General features: G+C 39.4%; 1 protein-coding gene and 1 pseudogene across 3 annotated transcripts in view; both read right to left on the bottom strand.

Moving 5' to 3' along the window:
* Window positions 1-3864: 3864 nt before the first annotated feature.
* Window positions 3865-6652, bottom strand: LOC141361460 (galactose-3-O-sulfotransferase 2 pseudogene; annotated as a pseudogene).
* Window positions 6653-10255: 3603 nt separating this feature from the next.
* gal3st2 (galactose-3-O-sulfotransferase 2) overlaps window positions 10256-20677 on the bottom strand; it is a 42812-nt gene continuing 32390 nt past the window's right edge. For all 3 annotated transcript variants that reach the window (XM_055197300.2, XM_055197297.2, XM_055197298.2), the window contains exons 4-5: window positions 18439-19057; window positions 10256-14355 (exon numbers count right to left, since the gene is read on the bottom strand). In XM_055197300.2, coding sequence (XP_055053275.2) covers window positions 13354-14355; window positions 18439-19057 — 1621 coding nt within the window. In that variant the 3' untranslated portion in view covers window positions 10256-13353. The remainder of the gene's footprint in view (window positions 14356-18438; window positions 19058-20677) is intronic.

Raw genomic sequence — 20677 nt, 5'->3', positions numbered from 1 at the left:
AATTTGAAAACATCTGTATGAAGGTTATAAATTGTGTAAGCATTGAAACAACCTGAATATCAGAGCACCTGTGTTCTGTTGACAGTGATCAATATACTATATACTTTAGCTTTGCATTGCTTCTATATAAAATTATTTTATGGTCAAATACAAAGCAGTGGCTCGGTTTTACAGTATTTTACTCATATATTGGCCAAACTGTCGCTTAACTGCTTGACATGGGAAAACATACAGTAAAACAGTGATAGAGAATAATCTTTTTTTCTTGAATTAATAAATAATTAACAATTTACAAATATGATTTTTAAAGGTTTAAAAATAAGTTGTCACACATTTATAGTGCAATACATAACATTAAAGCTACTGAAGCTTTTCAAGTGAAGCTCTGACTTTGGTTCAAGAAAACTGGTAATGGTCCATGAGTCCTTCACGACTAAGTAAGGCTTGTATGACTTGGCAAGAAACTTTAGTCATTGGATTATGGGTTTAGAGATGAATGGTCACCACCGATCTCAATGATGAATAAGGGTTTGAATAAGGCTGGCCTTGTGTTGTTCATGTACAGCAGATGTACTGTAGAAGACATTATTGGGCATTCTTCTAGCTCAGCTGGTGACGCACGGTATTGCAATACTAAAATTGTGCGTTTGATTCGTAAGAAATGCACAAGCCATAAATGTGTACCTTTAATGCTCTGTAAGTCACTTTGAATAAAAATGCATGCTAAACAATAAATAGAGGGATCTATAAATATATTTTATGTCCAGCCCATATCTGCTTTTACCAAAGTGCCACAGTGTTTCCCCTTCATCATATATTTCACAATATCATATATTTTATGCATATCATATATGCATAGGATAAATCCTTCAAATAGCATGATAACAGCTGCATAAGACACCAGTTTTCAGCTGGCTGTGTAATTCTGCTGTGCCGATTCTACAGCCAACATTTGGAATGTAACCACTCAATATTCCCAACATTCATATGACTAATGTGTCAGTGTGGGTTTTTCAGATACAGATTCTCGAGCGGTCCCCCACAATTTGGTCCTACACACATTCTGAACATTAAATTACATTCATGATTTGTCCCTGTTATAATAACCGAATTATCACACTGGAAACCTAAACCACTTATTTGTAGAAAACAAAAAGAATCAGCGGTACAAAAAGGCCTGGTTCTCTTCCAAAACATATACATAACAGGCACATGATAATGAGTTATTTTCTGAAGATAGGCCAACTGTAGGTAAACCAAATCACGTCAGAATTAAAAGTGCAAGGAAAACAATAAATGGTTGCTTTTAAATAGGGGTGCACCGATATATCGGCCGATGATGCTTGCTATCCTTCTCAATGAATTACGGTAAAATGCTGCTACATCCAAAACCCAGAGGGTGCTCTTGTGCAAAAACTCAATATGCGCTGCAGACAAAGAACCATACACACCCAGCTCTAGGAAATGGCTCAAGGATATATTTATATTGTTGTTCTTCAACCCTTCTCAGGTATTTTCATGATAATAAAGAATATGTATAATGATTATGTTTGACGAGTGTTGCTTTTTCAAATGCATGTTATAAACGACTCAAACTAACAGCGATTTCAAATCGATGAGGACTTACTGAGCAAAAGCCGTAGTACATGAAATAGCTGTGAATAATATCGATTCGGAAGAGTTATCGGCCACGTATTATTACTGTATATCGGCATTTATCGGTTCACCCCTACTTTTAAAGAGTCACACTGGGTATATTTATCCCACACCAAGTTGTTTTATAGAGCCAAAAAGTGAGGCAAATATATTGAGAATGTATGATTCAAGAATTAATATGCAAATGGATGTTTTTCATAGCAAAATAGATCACAGTAATTGAGTTTTGATTCAGAAAAAGTGTTTTGCTTTATGTACACTACTGTTCAAAAATGTTAGTACACTTACTCTATCTTTATTTTTCTATATTTTAGTAAACTCATTAAAACTAGGAAATAACAAAACTGAAAACTAAAATCATCCAAAATAAATCAAAGCTATTAAATATGATAATTTTCAGTGCAGTCGCTTTTTTAACTTGAAAAGAGGTCTTTAACTTTTTTCAGCCCAAGAACCCCTTAGGGGGCTTGCACATCAAAGTGTTTAAAAGCGGATAAAAAGACAGACATCGACTGTGGGCGTTTGCTAGCTTTTTTCAGTTGAGCGCTTTTGTTGCTATGGTACTTATGCTCTTATTATCAGTTGTTGAACGATGCACCGGTTGGTTGATGTGATATTTGTCCCACCCCTCCTCCACTGTGATTGGACAGCCGAGTGAGAAGTGACAATAGCCTCTTTCACACAGTAATTCTGGTAAATTACCATGAATTTACCAGAATGAATTTACCAGTAAATACAAAAATGTGCTGTTCACACATGCAGTGACGTTCCGTCTTTTTACCAGTAAGACATCATTCACGCATCAGTATCAAAATACCGGTAAACTCGGAGAGAAAGCTCGTGACCAAACAACATTGCATTAGGCGGCGTCAAACGGAACCTGCGCGTTTGCACATTAGGCTTCACAGATGGTGTGCTAAGGACGTCAGCAATTTGGCAAATAGATGGTAAGCTGTTTTAAACAACTTTGGTGAAGAAATGTGGATGTTAACTTCAGGTGTGCTCGACTTTTAAGCAACATGTGTGTGGAAACGTACGTAAACAGTCTGGGGGAAACCGCGTCACCTGTATAAAAAACGTTCTGATTGGCCCGCCCGATCTGTCAGCGCGGTCTGACGTCATGTAAATGCCGGTAATGCTATATTTTTCGTTCACACACAGCGCTTACCAGCAAATTACCGTTAATCTTACAACCTGTCTGAGAGCACTGATTTACCGGAAAGGTTCTGTTCACACATGACATGTTAACTGCAATTTACCAGTAAATTACCAGTAAAGACTGTATGTGTGAAAGGGACTATTGACGAGCTGAGCGTTCCACCCAAAGTTGAACGTTTTTCAACTCTCGGCGCTCAGTGCAGACGAAACACAGCAGCTGCTGCCGTTTTTACAAAGCACGGTGCTACGATTTAAAACAACTAAAAACATACCTTAAAGGAATAGTCTACTCAGTTTCAATATAAAAATATGTTATTACATTAACTAAGAATTGTTGATACATCCCTCTATCATCTGTGTGCGTGCACGTAAGCCCTGGAGCGCGCTGCGACACTTCGATAGCATTTAGCTTAGCCCCATTCATTCAATGGTACCATTCAGAGATAAAGTTAGAAGTGACCAAACACATCAACGTTTTTCCTATTTAAGACGAGTAGTTATACGAGCAAGTTTGGTGGTACAAAATAAAACGTAGCGCTTTTCTAAGCAGATTTAAAAGAGGAACTATATTTTATGGCGTAACAGCACTTTTGGGAGCACTTTTCGACTCGCCTGAAAAGTCTGCTTCCCTTCTCACTCTCATAATGGGAGAGGGAGGATGTTACTGCGCCGAGTCAAAGTACTCCCAAAAGTGCTATTACGCCATAAAATATAGTTCCTCTTTTAAATCCGGTTAGAAAAGCGCTACGTTTTATTTTGTACCACCAAACTTTTTCATATAACTACTCGTCTTAAATAGGAAAAACGTTGATGTGTTTGGTCACTTCTAACTTTATCTCTAAATGGTACCATTAAATGAGTGGGGCTAAGCTTAATACTATCGAAGCGTCGCAGCGCGCTCCAGCGCTTACGTGCACGCACACAGATGATAGAGGGATGTATCAACAATTCTTAGTTAAGGTAATAAAATATTTTAATATTGAAAATGAGTAGATTATTCCTTTAATGAATACAGAGGAGAAGCAGGTACTTGCGTTAAATAAAGGGTGGGTTTTCATACTTAATTATAGTGGTTAAATTACAAAAACATTAAAATGATCCTTTGTGGTATAGACGGTTTCAGCGGTAACAACATAAACAAACAGCGTTCGTGGCCCAAATGTAACTTCCGGTAGACTTCGGCAAAAAATCAATAAGAGTACTTCTAGAGTAGATTTTTGTTTAACAACAAGCAAAATAAATAACCAATAAGTTCAAATAATAGCTAAAGCGTACCTACTTTTACACCGTGCTAACATTACTGCGTAAATTTAATGTATATAACGCTAGCTACAGATCCTTCAAATCTCACCTTGCTGCCAAATCCGCACAGCGGATGATCCATGTCCTTCTTCTTTTGGAAACTGAAACCTTTTTAATTTCCACAAAAAAATTGTTCCAGAGGTCAGTTTAGTCGCTAGAAAGAGCAATAAACAAGCACAGACTGGAAGTTAACTTCGGGCCAGATGCATAAGCGCGGCAACGCACATTCGTCCTAAGAAACATCTATATGAAGTTACATACTGTACTGCACTAGTCAACATTTGAAGTGGATCAAAACATTTTCTAAAAGTTGTCTTAAAACCAATATCCATTCTTGACTTAGAACTTTGATGATGAACAGATTTTGAACTGGGAACTTTATGCTCTCTTTTAATTTTCATTATTTACCTATTAGTGCATTTTTGTTTGAAGCCTAATTTCATTTTTTCATCACAGTAAATTATTTTGAATTCAAACAATATTTGGAGGGCCGCAGAAATACCACCACAGGCCCCCTGTTGAAAGAAGCTTTTTGAGGTTTCACCCTGAGATGATTTTTGCCCTATCATAAGGGAATTTTATCTATTGTGGGCTCCTTGCTTTTTCTTCATTATTTGTTTTCCATTTCAAAAATACGATTTTAGTTTTCTAATAAACTAAATTAATATATTGGCACAATTATTTTTGTCTACAACATTAATTTTAATCATTTAAACATACACCTCCAGATAAAACATTTTTAAGAGCTCTTAAGAGTCAAGTGTGTCTAAAATTTTGTACGGTAGTGTACGGCATCTTTGTGTCTGAGGTTTTATTTTCTTCATTAGTTTTTGTCCATCAAGGTGTGTTTCGTTTGTTACCGTGAACAGTAGAATTAGATGTTTGGTGGGAGCTGTGTTTATCTTTAATGTTTACAATTGTGTCTGTAGGTGCTCGAATATTCGTCTTGCTTAGTTTATCATCGACTGGCTTAACATCTTGATTTTGGATAAGGAGTTTTCTTTTAGCTTCCTCTCTCTTTTTTGCTGCAGCGGCCAGGGCGGCTGCTTGCTGAGGGAACTGTTTTGTGTACAGCAAAGACGTGTACTGTAGTTCAGGGGTGATCAAACGCTCACAAAGCTGACGAGTTTCATTGTTTAGCCCCGGACGGAGGTTATATCCTTGAATAACTGCTGCGCCGTACTGAAACGGCTTTAGCGCCTTATCCTGGATCTCCTTCGGATCTACCGCTCCTCCTTCCAGGAGGCATGTTTGCTCGAGCTGTCTTCTCCTTTCTCTCAGAAGTTCTACCTCCTGTTGGAGCTTCTTCCGCCCGAGCGTTCCGCCCGAGAGTCTACTCGTTTCCAGAAAGTTGTATTGAAGTGCTGGTACAATCGCCAGTCGAGTGAACTCCACCGTTTCACACGCTCTGCCATTTCTGGGCTCATAGGCCTTCGAGAGTGATCGCTGCGACTATTGAGGCGGAAAGACACAATGTCATCCAGCGTCCAGCAGAGAGCGTGTTGGAGAAGTATCATTGATTCATCGAAATACTCTGAAAGGATGATCAGAGAAAAGTCCTGTTCTATGGCAGTGATGATCTGAGCGCTACGCCGTTCCAGCTCGGTTTCATTTTTAGGCGCTGTATGATCCTGACCAAAGTCAAAGGTCAGGATGTTACGTGCATAGTGGTTATTAGGCGCGGAGACGTTGAATTTCTCTTCACCATGAATTAGGAAGTCCTCTATACTTTTGAACGGACTGAATGCTGGGATGGATCTGTAGTAACTAAAGAGAGATTCCATCATTGTAATAGGATCACGGAGAATTGAGAAGTAGAAAGTGTCTTTGGGCATGAACTTTCTCAGCTGTGAAAAGGAGACAAAAACAGAGACAATATAAAAAAATGTACCTTCTAACTTTCAAAAATAAATTCTAGTTGAAATAGTAAAAAGGTATGGTAAAATCTTCATAGGTCTCCAATGGATTCAGATCTACCTGCTTCAAGCTAATGAAAAGATGTATTTAGCCCGTCTTGTGTGGTGCACGTCATGTCAAAATATGTGTTGTTTTGAGTGCCATGTGTGTGGCTTCTCAAGCCAAAATATGGGTTTGGTGCGTCATGTGGACCTATGTGCATCACGCGTCATGTCAAAATAAACTCAGCAAAAATAAGAAACGTTCTCTGACTTTCAACTGTTTTTACTCTCAGTAAACTTAAGGTGTGTAAATATTTGTATGAACACTACAGTGGAAGTGGGGAACACTGAATGCTGAAGGATTTTTTTAACACGCTTGGCATTTATTCAAACATCATGCACCCTTGAAGGGCCCTTCGCAGAAAAGATGCCATTTGTAGGGCGTTCCAAAAGAAAGTACATAGAGCTCACTTCAAGGGCTCTGCCATTGGGAGTATAGGGCATAGGGGATGCTCACTTTCGTTTAAAAATATGTCCCCTGTCAGCGCATATCCATGTCGTCAATCTCAAAATTTTAATGGAGTCTTCCATATAACTTAATGGAAAACGATTGTTAATTTCAAAGGATGGGCCTCTAAAAAATGACTGCTTTGGAGACTATAGCAGTCAAACTTAGCATTAAATGGGAAGAGTGAATATAAATATAGACACAGTCCACGCAGAACATGCAAGTCACACCCTTCTTGTTATTGTGGCTGGCACAAAGTTGATTTATGGGTGTTACTGGATTTTTTTATGTTGTGGTTGGCACAAAATTGTCTGGTCTGAAATACGATGGGATCATCACTCTCACCTCAATGGCTGGGTGAAGTCTCAGCTGCCTATTTGAGGTGATGGCCAACACTTGCACATTACACGTCCACCCTACTGAGCTTTGTGGTGTGGGTCCAAGGTGCTTTCTTTGGGTCATCAGGTGGGTACCCTCCTTCAACAGTGTTTCGTCAATTAACCCACAAAACCTCCAGAGGGCTTGACAGCAAACCCCAGCGTCCTGGGGCAGCCCCTTCGGCCCCTTGGCCTCCACAGCCATTGCTCTTTTAAGTTCCCTCCCTGGGTTGCTCCATCGCTCGCAGCGCTTTAGCCAGAGCCATCTTGATGCCGTCTCTGCTTTTTCCTGTGATATTTGCCACAAGCCGTCTCCTGCTGGAACCTCTTATTCCAAGTCTGGAAAGGGAGCTCCAAAGTGACTGCCCAAGGAATCCTCGGCAGCCTACCTCCACTGGCAAGTTCCATGCCCGCCATCCCAGCTGTTGGCACTGTTGGGTGAGTGATTGGTACTTCCCAAGCTTTCTCTCATGGGCCTCTTCTATCCTCTCCTCCCATGGCACAGTCAATTCAAGCAGCACCACCTGTTTTGATGCTCTGGACCACAGAACTATGTCTGGTCTGAGAGTTGAGGTGGTGATCTCCTCTGGAAACTTGAGCTCTAGCCGATGACAGGATTCCTATGCCTGTTGATGACCTGCTAGAGCTCTCCCCTGCTCTAACAAATTTAATCAGATGGGGTGCTGTCATCCTCTTGCTGTTGTGGGTCTTCCTTCTCTCTTCCTCCAGACCTTCTGCCAGCTCGGCAAGTACCTGGTCATGACTCTATCTGAACTTGCTATCAGCCAGGCTAGCCTGACATGATGACAACACATGTTCAAGGCTTGCCAGTTTCCCACACAACATACAGTCTGGGCTCTCAGCCATCCCCCACCGATGGAGGTTCACTGGTGTCGGTAGAACATCATATGTGGAGCACAGGAGGAATTTTATCCTCTGCTCCTCCACGCCCCACATATCCCTCCACGCCAATGATCTTCCTTGGACACCGCCCCAACATGTCCACCTCCCCTGACTTTTCATGGCTGTTGCTCTTGCTTGCCTATCCTGATCCTCCACCATACGGAGCTCTTCCTGGACTCGGCTGCGTCGACCTTTGGTCACTGCTGTCACGAAGCATTAACACCTGCTGGGCTTTGGCCACCTTAAACTCTTCAACCACAGATGTTAATGGCAGCTGTAACTTGCTTCCTGAGCTGTACAGGCCAATTGAATAAAGGATTTTCGGGACTGATAGCCATCTGCGAAGGAAGGTTTTTATCCTCCTTTCCAAGGTTTCAACTGTTGTAATGGCACTTCATACATGAGCAGTGGCCAAAGAAGTCTTGGGAGCACACCATGCTGGTAGCCCCAGAGTTTATATCTTCCAGGTAGCCCACTCCTATCTAAGGCTTTCATCCAAGCTTCCACCTGGCCAAGCATCTCCTTCACACTCTCTCGGTCATTCAGTTCCGCTCTTAACCATTTTCCCAAGCTCTTAATGTGTTTCCCCACAACAGTGTGGATAAGGTCTTCTCCAATCCTGAAGCGAAACTGGTCCTGCACACGTCCTGTCCTCAGCACAATGCTCCTTGACTTTGCTGGCTTAAACTCCATCCTGGCGCCTGCAATGATCTTGCAAAGATCTTCCAGAATCCACCGCCCTTCTGGAAATTATCTTGCAGTTAATGCAATTCAATTAAATTTTATTTATATAGCGCTTTTCACAATAGTTAATTGTTTCAAAGCAGCTTTACATTAATAGAAGCAGTAAAAGCACAGAAAAACGACAGATAACACAACATAATACACGATAGCATAAGCAGTCAAATTTGCTGCGGCTAGGACTCGACATTATAAGCGAGCGTATTACTAATGTAACGTCTAGAAGGGGAAGCTAAGTTAAGCCCAAGAAGGCTGCCTCCCCGGAGTAAAAAACCCCTAGGAGAAAAAAACCCGGGCTGTTTAGCCGAGGAAATAAAAAAAGTCCTAGGAGGGAAAACCCTTGGGAGATATATATGTATATACACACATATAAACTAAACGGATAAGGAGATTAAGCGGGTTCTGCCGGTGATCGTTGGTTATAGTCAGGTCATCCATGAATGCCTTAATTGGAACCTGTTGAATTCCATTTGCCAGAACTGCAACTCTTCTAGGCTTCTCCACTGTCTTGACCAAAAGGTTCATTGCAGCTGCAAACAAGATGAACGAGATGGTGCATCCAGTTACAATGCCTTTTTCCAACCGCTGCCAGCGGTAAATTTATTTATGGGTGTATTTTATGCAAATTTAAATGTTTTCAATTGTTTTATATTGTGGTTAGCACAAAGTTGATTTATGGGTGTTACAGTATTTTATGCAAATTTAAAGGTGCTCTAAGCGAATTCAGGCGTTTTAGAACATAACATTTTTTTGTTACAAACAGCAAACATCTCCTCACTCTCTGCTTGCTGCCTGTCCGCTGATCAAACTGTAAAAAAACGTGATCTCTGTAGACAGCCCAGCCTCCACAAACTTCAATATAAACACAGTGGCCAAACCTAGCACCACAAAACAAAATAACGTATTCCAGCCAATAAACAACAAAAAGGATTTGGGGTGGGGGTTGGGCGCGTTCATGAAAGCACGGAAGGAAGGGGGAGGGGTTAGCTACGCTCCGTCTGTTTGAAAACAATTCAAACATCAACAAAAACTAACGTCTCGCAGATTCGCTTAGAACGCCTTTAAATGTTTTTAATTGTTTTGCATTGTGGTTGGCACAAAATATGTTTATGGGCGTTACAGTATTTTATGCACATTCAAATGTTTTTAATTTAAACCATTTCATTGTTTTATATTACGCATGTTGCCCTTTGATGAAATGGGTGTCTGTCGTGCTGCCTGTAAAACAAGTTTGTTATGTATCTATTACTTTAGCGGAGGACAGTCACACCTGAACTTCTATACATTTTTCGTCATAGCACACTATATATTTGTCTAATAATTAAAGACATTTTAATAATTAAAGACACCTACATTTTTTTTTCACTTAAAAATGATAAAATACTGAAACAATGGACAATTTTGAAAACATCTGTATGAAGGATATTAATTTAATATGATTAAAAATGCACAACTTTTTCTATAGCAATTATCCAAAATGTGCTTACTTCTTACACAGAGAATTCTGTAAGCATTGAAACAACCTGAATATCAGAGCACCTGTGTTCTGTTGACAGTGATCAATATACTATATACTTTAGCTTTGCATTGCTTCTATATAAAATTATTTTATGGTCAAATACAAAGCAGTGGCTCGGTTTTACAGTATTTTACTCATTGGCCAAACTGTCGCTTATCTGCTTGACATGGGAAAACATACAGTAAAACAGTGATAGAGAATAATCTTTTATTCTTGAATTAATAAATAATTAACAATTTACAAATATGATTTTTAAAGGTTTAAAAATAAGTTGTCACACATTTATAGTGCAATACATAACATTAAAGCTACTGAAGCTTTACAAGTGAAGCTCTGACTTTGGTTCAAGAAAACTGGTAATGGTCCATGAGTCCTTCACGACAATGCACTGTAAGTCACTTTGAATAAAAATGCATGCTTAACAATAAATAGAGAGATCTATAAATATATTTTATGTCCAGCTCATATGTTTGCTTTTACCAAAGTGCCACAGTGTTTCCCCTTCATCATATATTTAACAATATCATTTCAGCCCAAATCCTTCAAATAGCATGATAACAGCACAAGACACCAGTTTTCAGCTGCCTGTGTAATTCTGCTGTGCCGATTCTACAGCCAACATTTGGAATGTAACCACTCAATATTCCCAATATTCATATGACTAATGTATCAGTATGAGTTTTTTAGATACAGATTGTCGAGCGGTCCCCCACAATTTGGTCCTACACACATTCTGAACATCAAATTACATTCATGATTTGTCCCTGTTACGATAACCGAATTATCACACTGGAAACCTAAACCACTTATTTGTAGAAAACAAAAAGAATCAACCGTACAAAAAGGCCTGGTTCTCTTCCAAAACATATACATAACAGGCACATGATAACGGGTTATTTTCTGAAGATAGGGCTACTGTAGCTAAACCAAATCACGTCAGAAGTAAAAGTGCAAGGAAAACAATAAATGGTTGCTTTTAAATAGGGGTGCACCGATATATCGGCCGATGATGCTTGCTATCCTTCTCAATGAATTACGGTAAAATGCTGCTACATCCAAAACCCAGAGGGTGCTCTTGTGCAAAAACTCAATATGCGCTGCAGACAAAGAACCATACACACCCAGCTCTAGGAAATGGCTCAAGGATATATTTATATGGTTGTTCTTCAACCCTTCTCAGGTATTTTCACGATAATAAAGAATATGTATATTGATTAGATTTGACGAGTGTTGCTTTTTCAATTGCACGTTTTAAATGACTCAAACTAACAGTGATTTCAGATCAATAAAGACTTACTGATCAAAAGCCGTAGTACATGAAATAGCTGTGAATAATATTGATTTGGAAGAGTTATCGGCCACGTATTATTACTGTATATCGGCATTTATCGGTTCACCCCTATTTTTAAGAGTCACACTGGGTATATTTATCCCACACCAAGTTGTTTTATAGAGCCAAAAAGTGAGGCAAATATATTGAGAATGTATGATTCAAGAATTAATATGCAAATGGATGTTTTTCATAGCAAAATAGATCACAGTAATTGAGTTTTGATTCAGAAAAAGTGTTTTGCTTTATGTACACTACTGTTCAAAAATGTTAGTACACTTACTCTATCTTTATTTTTCTATATTTTAGTAAACTCATTAAAACTAGGAAATAACAAAACTGAAAACTAAAATCATCCAAAATAAATCAAAGCTATTAAATATGATAATTTTCAGTGCAGTCGCTTTTTTAACTTGAAAAGAGGTCTTTAACTTTTTTCAGCCCAAGAACCCCTAAGGGGGCTTGCACATCAAAGTGTTTAAAAGCGGATAAAAAGACAGACACCGACTGTGGGCGTTTGCTAGCTTTTTTCAGTTAAGCGCTTTTGTTGCTATGATACTTCTGCTCTGATTATCAGTTGTTGAACGATGCACTGGTTGGTTGATGTGATATTTGTCCCACGGTGATCGGACGGCCGAGTGAGAAGTGACATTTACGAGCTGCGCGTTCCACCCAAAGTTGAACCTTTTTCAACTCTCGGCGCTCAGTGCGGACAAAACACAGCAGCTGCTGCCGTTTTTAAAAAGCACGGTGCTACGATTTAAAACAACTAAAACATTCGCCGGCCGCCGACATAAACGTTTTGGTGTGCATGCTACCTTAATGAATACAGAGGAGGAGCAGGGGCCCCCAGTACTTGCGTTAAATAAAGGGTGGGGTTTAATACTTTATTATAGTGGTTAAATTACAAAAACATTAAAATAATCCTTTGTGGTATAGACGGTTTCAGCGGTAACAACATAAACAAACAGCGTTCGTGGCCCAAATGTAACTTCCGGTAGACTTCGGCAAAAAATCAATAAGAGTACTTCTAGAGTAGATTTTTGTTTAACAACAAGCAAAATAAATAACCAATAAGTTCAAATCATAGCTAAAGCGTAGCTACCATTACACCGTGCTAACATTACTGCGTAAATTTAATGTATATAACGCTAGCTACAGATCCTTCAAATCTCACCTTGCTGTCAAATCCGCACAGCGGATGATCCATGTCCTTCTTCTTTTGGAAACTGAAACCTTTTTAATTTCCACAAGGTATTTGTTCCAGAGGTCAGTTTAGTCGCTAGAAAGAGCAATAAACAAGAACAGACTGGAATTTAACTTCAGGCCAGATGCATAAGCGCGGCAACGCACATTCGTCCTAAGAAACGTCTATATGAAGTTACATACTGAACTGCACTAGTCAACATTTGAAGGGGATCAAAACATTTTCTAAAAGTTCTCTTAAAACCAATACCCGTTCTTGTCTTAGGACAACTTTGATGATGAACAGATTTTGAACTGGGAACTTTATGCTCTCTTTTCATTTTGATTATTTACCTATTAGTGCATTTTTGTTTGAAGCCTAATTTCATTTTTCCACACAAGTAAATTATTTTGAATTCAAACAATATTTGGGGGGCCGCAGAAATACCACCACGGGCCCCCTGTTGAAAGAAGCTTTTTGAGGTTTCACCCTGAGATGATTTTTGCGCTATCTTAGGGGAATTTTATCTATTGTGGGCTCCTTGCTTTTTCTTCATTATTTGTCTTCTATTTCAAAAATACGATTTTAGTTTTCTAATAAACTAAATTAATATATTGGCACAATTATTTTTGTCTACAACATTCATTTTAAACATTTAAACATACACCTCCAGTAAAAACATTTTTTAAGAGCTCAATTGTGTCTAAAATTTTTGTACGGTAGTGTACGGCGTCTTTGTGTCTGAGGTTTTATTTCCTTCATTAGTTTTTGTCCATCAAGATGCATTTCGTTTGTCACCGTGAACAGTAGAATTAGCTGTTTGGTGGGAGCTGTGTTTATCTTTAATGTTTACAATTGTGTCCGTAGGTGCTCGAATATTCGTCTTGCTTAGTTTATCATCGACTGGCTTAACATCTTGATTTTGGATAAGGAGTTTTCTTTTAGCTTCCTCTCTCTTTTTTGCTGCAGCGGCCAAGGCGGCTGCTTGCTGAGGGAACTGTTTTGTGTACAGCAAAGACGTGTACTGTAGTTCAGGCGTGATCAAACGCTCACAAAGCTGACGAGTTTCATTGTTTAGCCCTGGACGGAGGTTATATCCTTGAATAACCGCTGCGCCGTACTGAAACGGCTTTAGCGCCTTATCCTGGATCTCCTTCGGATCTACCGCTCCTCCTTCCAGGAGGCACGTTTGCTCGAGCTGTCTTCTCCTTTCTCTCAGAAGTTCTACCTCCTGTTGGAGCTTCTTCCGCCCGAGCGTTGAGTCTACGCGTTTCCAGAAAGTTGTATTGAAGTGCTGGTACAATCGCCAGTCGAGTGAACTCCACCGTTTCACACGCTCTGCCATTTCTGGGCTCATAGGCCTTCGAGAGTGATCGCTGCGACTATTGAGGCGGAAAGACACAATGTCATCCAGCGTCCAGCAGAGAGCGTGTTGAAGAAGTATCATTGATTCATCGAAATACTCTGAAAGGATGATCAGAGAAAAGTCCTGTTCTATGGCAGTGATGATCTGAGCGCTACGCCGTTCCAGCTCGGTTTCATTTTTAGGCGCTGTATGATCCTGACCAAAGTCAAAGGTCAGGATGTTACGTGCATAGTGGTTATTAGGCGCGGAGACGTTGAATTTCTCTTCACCATGAATTAGGAAGTCCTCTATACTTTTGAACGGACTGAATGCTGGGATGGATCTGTAGTAACTAAAGAGAGATTCCATCATTGTAATAGGATCACGGAGAATTGAGAAGTAGAAAGTGTCTTTGGGCATGAACTTTCTCAGCTGTGAAAAGGAGACAAAAACAGACAATATTAATAAAAAAAAATTACCTTCTAACTTTCAAAAATAAATTCTAGTTGAAATAGTAAAAAGGTATGGTAAAATCTTCATAGGTCTCCAACGGATTCAGATCTACTTGCTTCAAGCTAATGAAAATGATGTATTTAGCACGTCTTGTGTGGTGCACGTCATGTCAAAATATGTGTTGATCGGAGTGCCATGTGTGTGGCTTGTCAAGCCAAAATATGGGTTTGGTGCGTCATGTGAACCTATGTGCATCACGCATCATGTCAAAATAAACTCAGCAAAAAAAAGAAAAGTTCTCTGACTTTCAACTGTTTTTACTCTCAGTAAACTCAATGTGTGTAAATATTTGTATGAACACTAAAAGAGTCAACATCATAAGACATAAACTAAAACTCTTATGACTAACAGAAATAGAATAATGTGTCCCTGAATGAAGGGAGGCTCAAAATCAAAAGCACCAGTCAGTATATGATGTGGCTTGAAGTACTGCAGTGCATCTCCTCCTCATGGACTGGAACAGATTTGTCAGCTCTTGCTGTGAGATGTTACCCCACTCTTCCACCAAGGCCCTTGCAAGTTCCTGGACATTTCTGGGGGGAATGGCCCTAGCCCTCACCCTACGATCCAACAGGTCCCAGACATGCTCAATGGGATTGAGATCCGGGCTCTTCACTGGACATGGCAGAATACTGACATTGCTGTCATGCAGAAACTCCCGCACAGATCGAGCAGTATGGCTGGTGGCATTTTCATGCTGATAAGACGTGAAAACTCACCAAGCGGTCAGGGGTGTTCACCGACACGCCCACACAAAAATCGCCGCAAAAGATGCCCTCCAACGGGCGTTTTAGCATTCGTTGTAAACTTGTGGACCTATTTTTCCAAACGCCTCACACCCGTATATTCTTCCGCTGAGAGCTTGAATAATAGACACTCCAGCCCAGTTGGTGGCGATAATCCACCTTTGCCCATTGCAAGAATCCAAACAAAGTTCCCGGCGCAGAGTAATACCGTACCTCACAGCACATCTAATACAAGTCAAAGGAGTTGGACAAAACTACGATAAAACCTGTTGGAAAGCATCTTTTGCAGCGATTTTTGTGTGAGCATATCAGTGAACACCCCTGACCACTCGGTGAGTTACACGTCTTTGTAAATGAAAGTTTAAGGCATTTTTGGAAGGATTGTTCCTGTGCAACTATAGAGCCATTATAGAGGTGGGAGGTGATACAAGAAACACCCGAATATTCTCGGGCCAGCATCATATGTCAAAATTTCAGTCAAAACCGTTCTATTTCATCATAAACAATCTGAAAACAGGGATTTAAGTGTAAAATACCGAACTTGTCCTTTAACTCTTTCGCCGCCAGCATTTTTTTAAAAAAGTTGCCAGCGTTTTTCATGATTTTCACAAAAGTTTAATGCCTTGAAGAAAATTTTCTTCTTTAAATATATAAACATTAGGGCCGGGACTCGATTAAAAAAATTAATCAAATTAATTAGAGGCTTTGTAATTAATTAATCTAATTAATCGCATTTTAATCTCATATAAATATTTGACCTGAGAACATTAAGAAGTATTTTTACATGGATTTTTATGAATAATGACTGAATACATAAGCTTAACAAAATATTGTTTATTTTTGTTCAACCAAGTCGTTGTACCCGGAGTCGGGCTAATGTTCAAGCTAGCTGCTGTATGTTTTGCATTGAGATTATACTTGAGGCTCGATGTGCTGCGATGATATGTGAATTCCTTGTTGCATATCTTACACACAACCATGCTCTTATCGACGCTTACCAGTGATGCGGGGGTCAATGTATAAACAACCCGCCCGCAACTCGGACCGCAAAGAAAAAAAATATAGATTATACCCGACCCGCTTCCTGGCCCGCATTTCTTAAAGTAGTTTGTTTAATATTGCAGGGTTCGGGACTTTTCAGGTTTTGACTGTCTGTGTTCTGGTACCTATGTGCGCGGATGCCCCACCTCGCGTATAAAAACAACAAAACATAATATACTATATAGCCTATATTAAAATTAAAATATATAAAAATGTGCATAATATATTTTTTAAGTTGCACATCGTTTATAGGTTTCTTAAGTGAGATTCGGATGTGAAAAGCGCTGCCTTTAGTGTTACCATTGAAACTTAACTAAATTAAAAAAAATAAGAAGTGATATATAGCTTTAGCCTACATAAATGCTTATTGCTTTAATGTTGCGAATTCCTCTTCAGCTTTTCTTGCTGTTATGTTTATAATAGTTCATTGTTCAGAGTTAATATTGATGATCTTATAGTCAATTTAAAAATGTTCTTACAAACTGACTCTATTCGTCAGAAAAACACCATTTAACTTTTTTCCTTTACCTGCCGTCGCTGTTCTCTGTGCGTGTCCTCCGTCAAAGTAGCCTATTAAAATTAATATGAAGTTGATTTTTAAAAGTCTTAAGCACACCAACGTGCTGCTACAGTATGCTCTAAATGCGCGTGTAAATTAAACTTCTGGGCACTGCCAGGCTGATTTTTTGAAAAGTAAGTGATATTGTTTATAACATTGTTTATAATTACGAGACAAATTATTTGAAACGAAATTCGTTTTAAAGTAGCAAACAAAACTTAAATTAAACTCGTAATAAACTAATTAAATTGAAACAAAACAACATTACAACAATATTTAAACCCAACAATACTCAAACATTAACATATAACAGACATTAGGATACATGTTAAAATAATCTGTAGTTTGTTGGTAGATGTTTATTGGGCAAAACCTCCGTTGCAAACCTCCATTTACCAAAATAAATCATTTTTACTTTGAAATTGATGCGTTGTCATGTTAAAATCAGCTGTTCGTTTAGGTTCCGTCTACTTTTATTTACACTGCATCACAACCCCGGAGTTCTCGAACTAAAACAGGGTCTGCAGCATTTACGAATGGCTCTATTAATAAGTGCGATTAAAATGCGTTAAAATGTTTAACGCGTTATTTTTTGTGTAATTAATTAATCTTAATTAACGCGTTAAAGTCCCGGCCCTAATAAACATACAATATACCAAATGAAAGAACAGACCATCTGCTTTCAAACAAAAAAAAAAAAACGTTTCATCCTACCTTCAGCAGTTCTTTTGTAGTTCTTTTGAGATAATTAAATTTTTGTGACTGACTTTTCATAGAGATCCCATTCAGAGCGATCTTTTAAACAGACACGGACATGCAGCCGCTTGCCATAGGGCAATACTTCCGGGTTTGAAAAGTTGTGGAAGGGCGCCACTCGGTGGATGATAGCGGTATTGCGTAAGCCGGAAATACTCGTCATTGGCAGGGAAGCGTTTTCTCTTGATTGACGAGATATCTCGACAATGGCGGCGAAAGAGTTAATTAAACTATTATGGTTAATTGAACGTGCGTGGAAAACAATGTTTAAACACTTTACAATGAAGATCTGTAAAGTTATTTGGATTTTTACAACATTATTGTTGAAATACACAGTCCTGAAAAAGGGATTTTTCTTTTTTTGCTGAGTTTACATGCCTGCTGCAGAAGCTTTTAAGGGGTTTATGATAAAAGAGACGTTCGCGTTTGCCAGATGCTCGTTTAATCTTAATTTAGTGTTAAGTGAGTGTCTTGCGAGTATTTTGTAAACGTGAGCGTCTCTTTTATCATAAACCCTTTTGATGCTTGTGCAGCAGGCTCGAATTTTGACATGACGCATGATGGACATAGGTTCACATGATGCACAGAACACATATTTTGACTTGACGAGCCACACACATGGCACTCCGAACACATATTTTGACATAAAGAGCAACACGCATGACACACATTGTGTCATTTTTGTTGATTTTGTTTTAAAACAAATATAAGGGGCAACAAAGTTGTGTTAAAAGTAACACAAAAAATGTTGTTCCAATAGTGTCTAAATGTATAGTCCCTAAAATAAAATAAAATAAAATAAAATAAAATAAAAAAAAATTCATTAAGCAACTTCTAGCATATTCCATTTTACCCCCCCCCCCCAAATATTGTGCAGCCCTATTTATGAGTGAGACTGACCTGGTCTGATTTGAATCTCATATGATTGCACAGGATGTGAAACTCTTTCACGCTTCCAGACTTAAAGCCCTCCACAAAGTTTGGAGAAAAAAATATTGGGTAGGATAACTGATTGTACTTGTTCAGTGGTAAAGCAAAGGTCAAGTTGTGACTGTCCCCATAACGATAGAGAATGTTCAGTATGGTGCTGCTGGCAGTCTTGTGTGTCTTAAGAAAGACAATGTGTTGTTTGGGTTGACACTTGGGACTTTCTGTCGGCCAAGGCATGCTAGCTGCAGTGTCGACCTGGTTAAAAGCTTCTTCGATGAATGGTGGTGGTGGAGGATATTCTTTTGGCTTGTCCATGTTATCGAGAGTGTCCATGCTATCGGGATCCGTGAGAATAGATTTGTTCAGATTTTCGGTTAAATGCTCCAAGTCTTGGTCACTTGTCTCCAGTGGATGAGGATATTCTCTCTCTTCATATTTCTTTAGGAAAATGCGTAGATCTGCAGGGTCCTTAACAACTTCTGCTAAGATAACCCGAACTTTGTTCCAATCTTTCACCGTCATGGGCCTCTCGATCTCTTCTGGTAGTCTGTCCACCTGCTCACTCACTAGTTTCAACATGTCAAAGCTCCTGAGAGGGAGAACAGAGATAATACATTTTAGGTCTCAACCTTTCTGAAATCTAAACAAAACAATATTTTAAGGCTTACTGTATATAACATGTAATAAAAACACTTTAAGCCTTAAGGTTTGTTTTTATGAAAAATAAAATTTTCTTCTGCTTGTTACCTGGGCACATTTTGATTGCCCCCTAGTGGCTAGCTGCAGTATAGGTCATAATCCCTGCCCTTTCCATTTGAAAGAATGAGATGTGAGCTGAACTTAAAAATCAAAATACATTTTACATTTTTTTCCAATGGTAGTTATTTTAGTTATTTCTTATCATACTGATGTATTTTTAAGTGTTCGGAACACCATACTAATACTGTGTTTGACCTCCTAAAGAACTGCCATAATTCTACGTGGCATTGAGTCAACAAGGAGCTGAAAGAATTCTTTAGAAATATTGGTCCATATTGATAGGATTCCATCTTGCAGTTGATGGAGATTTGTGGGATGCACATCCAGGGCACGAAGCTCCCATTCCACCACTTCATAAAGATGCTCTACTGGGTTGAGATCTGATGACTGCGGAGGGCATTTTAGTACAGTGAACTTATAAGAAACCATTTTGAAATGATTCGAGCTTTGTCACATGGTGCATTATCTTGCTGGAAGTAGTGGTAATGGTGGTCATAAAAGGATGGACATGGTCAGAAACAATGCTCAGGTAGGCCTTGGCATTTAAACGATGCCCAATTGGCACTAAGGGGCCTAAAGTGTGCCAAGAAAACATCCCCCACACCATTACACCACCACCAGCAGCCTGCACAGTGGTAACAAGGCATGATGGATCCATGTTCCCATTCTGTTTGCGCAAAATTCTGCCTCTACCATCTGAATGTCTCAACAAAAATCGAGACTCATTAGACCAGGCAAAATTTTTCCAGTCTTCAACTGTCCAATTTTGGTGAGCCTGTGCAAATTGTAGTCTCTTTTTCCTATTTGTAGTGTAGATTAGTGGTACCCGGTGGGGTCTTCTGCTGTTGTAGCCCATCCGCCTCAAGTTTGTGCGTGTTGTGGCTTCACAAATGCTTTGCTGCATACCTCAGTTGTAACGAGTGGTTATTTCAGTCAAAGTTGCTCTTCAGCTTGAATTAGTCGGCCCATTCTCCTCTGCCTCTAGCATCAACAAGGCATTTTTGCCCACAGGGCTGCCGCATACTGGATGTTTTTCCCTTTTCACACCATTCTTTGTAAACTCTAGAACTGGTTGTGTGTGAAAATTCCTGTATCTGAGCAGATTGTGAAATACTCAGACCGGCCCGTCTGGCACCAACAACCATGCCACACTCAAAATTGCTTAAATCACCTTTCTTTCCCATTCAGTTTAGGGTTCAGGAGATTGTCTTGACCAGGACCACACCCCTAAATGCATTGAAGCAACTGCGTTTGATAGTTGTGTTTGATAATTGCATTAATGAGAAACTGAACAGGTTTTCCTTATAATCTTTTATGTGAGTGTGTAAGTATACACACACACACACACACACACACACACACACACACATGCACGCAAGCACGCACGCACACACACACACACACACACACACACACACACACACACACACACACACACACACACTCACAC

The sequence above is a fragment of the Misgurnus anguillicaudatus genome, chromosome 24 (genome assembly GCF_027580225.2).
Source record: "Misgurnus anguillicaudatus chromosome 24, ASM2758022v2, whole genome shotgun sequence".
Classification (NCBI taxonomy): domain Eukaryota; kingdom Metazoa; phylum Chordata; class Actinopteri; order Cypriniformes; family Cobitidae; genus Misgurnus; species Misgurnus anguillicaudatus.
The sequence above is the reverse complement of the archived record's forward strand: the minus strand, read 5'-3'. Positions and strand labels throughout refer to the sequence as shown.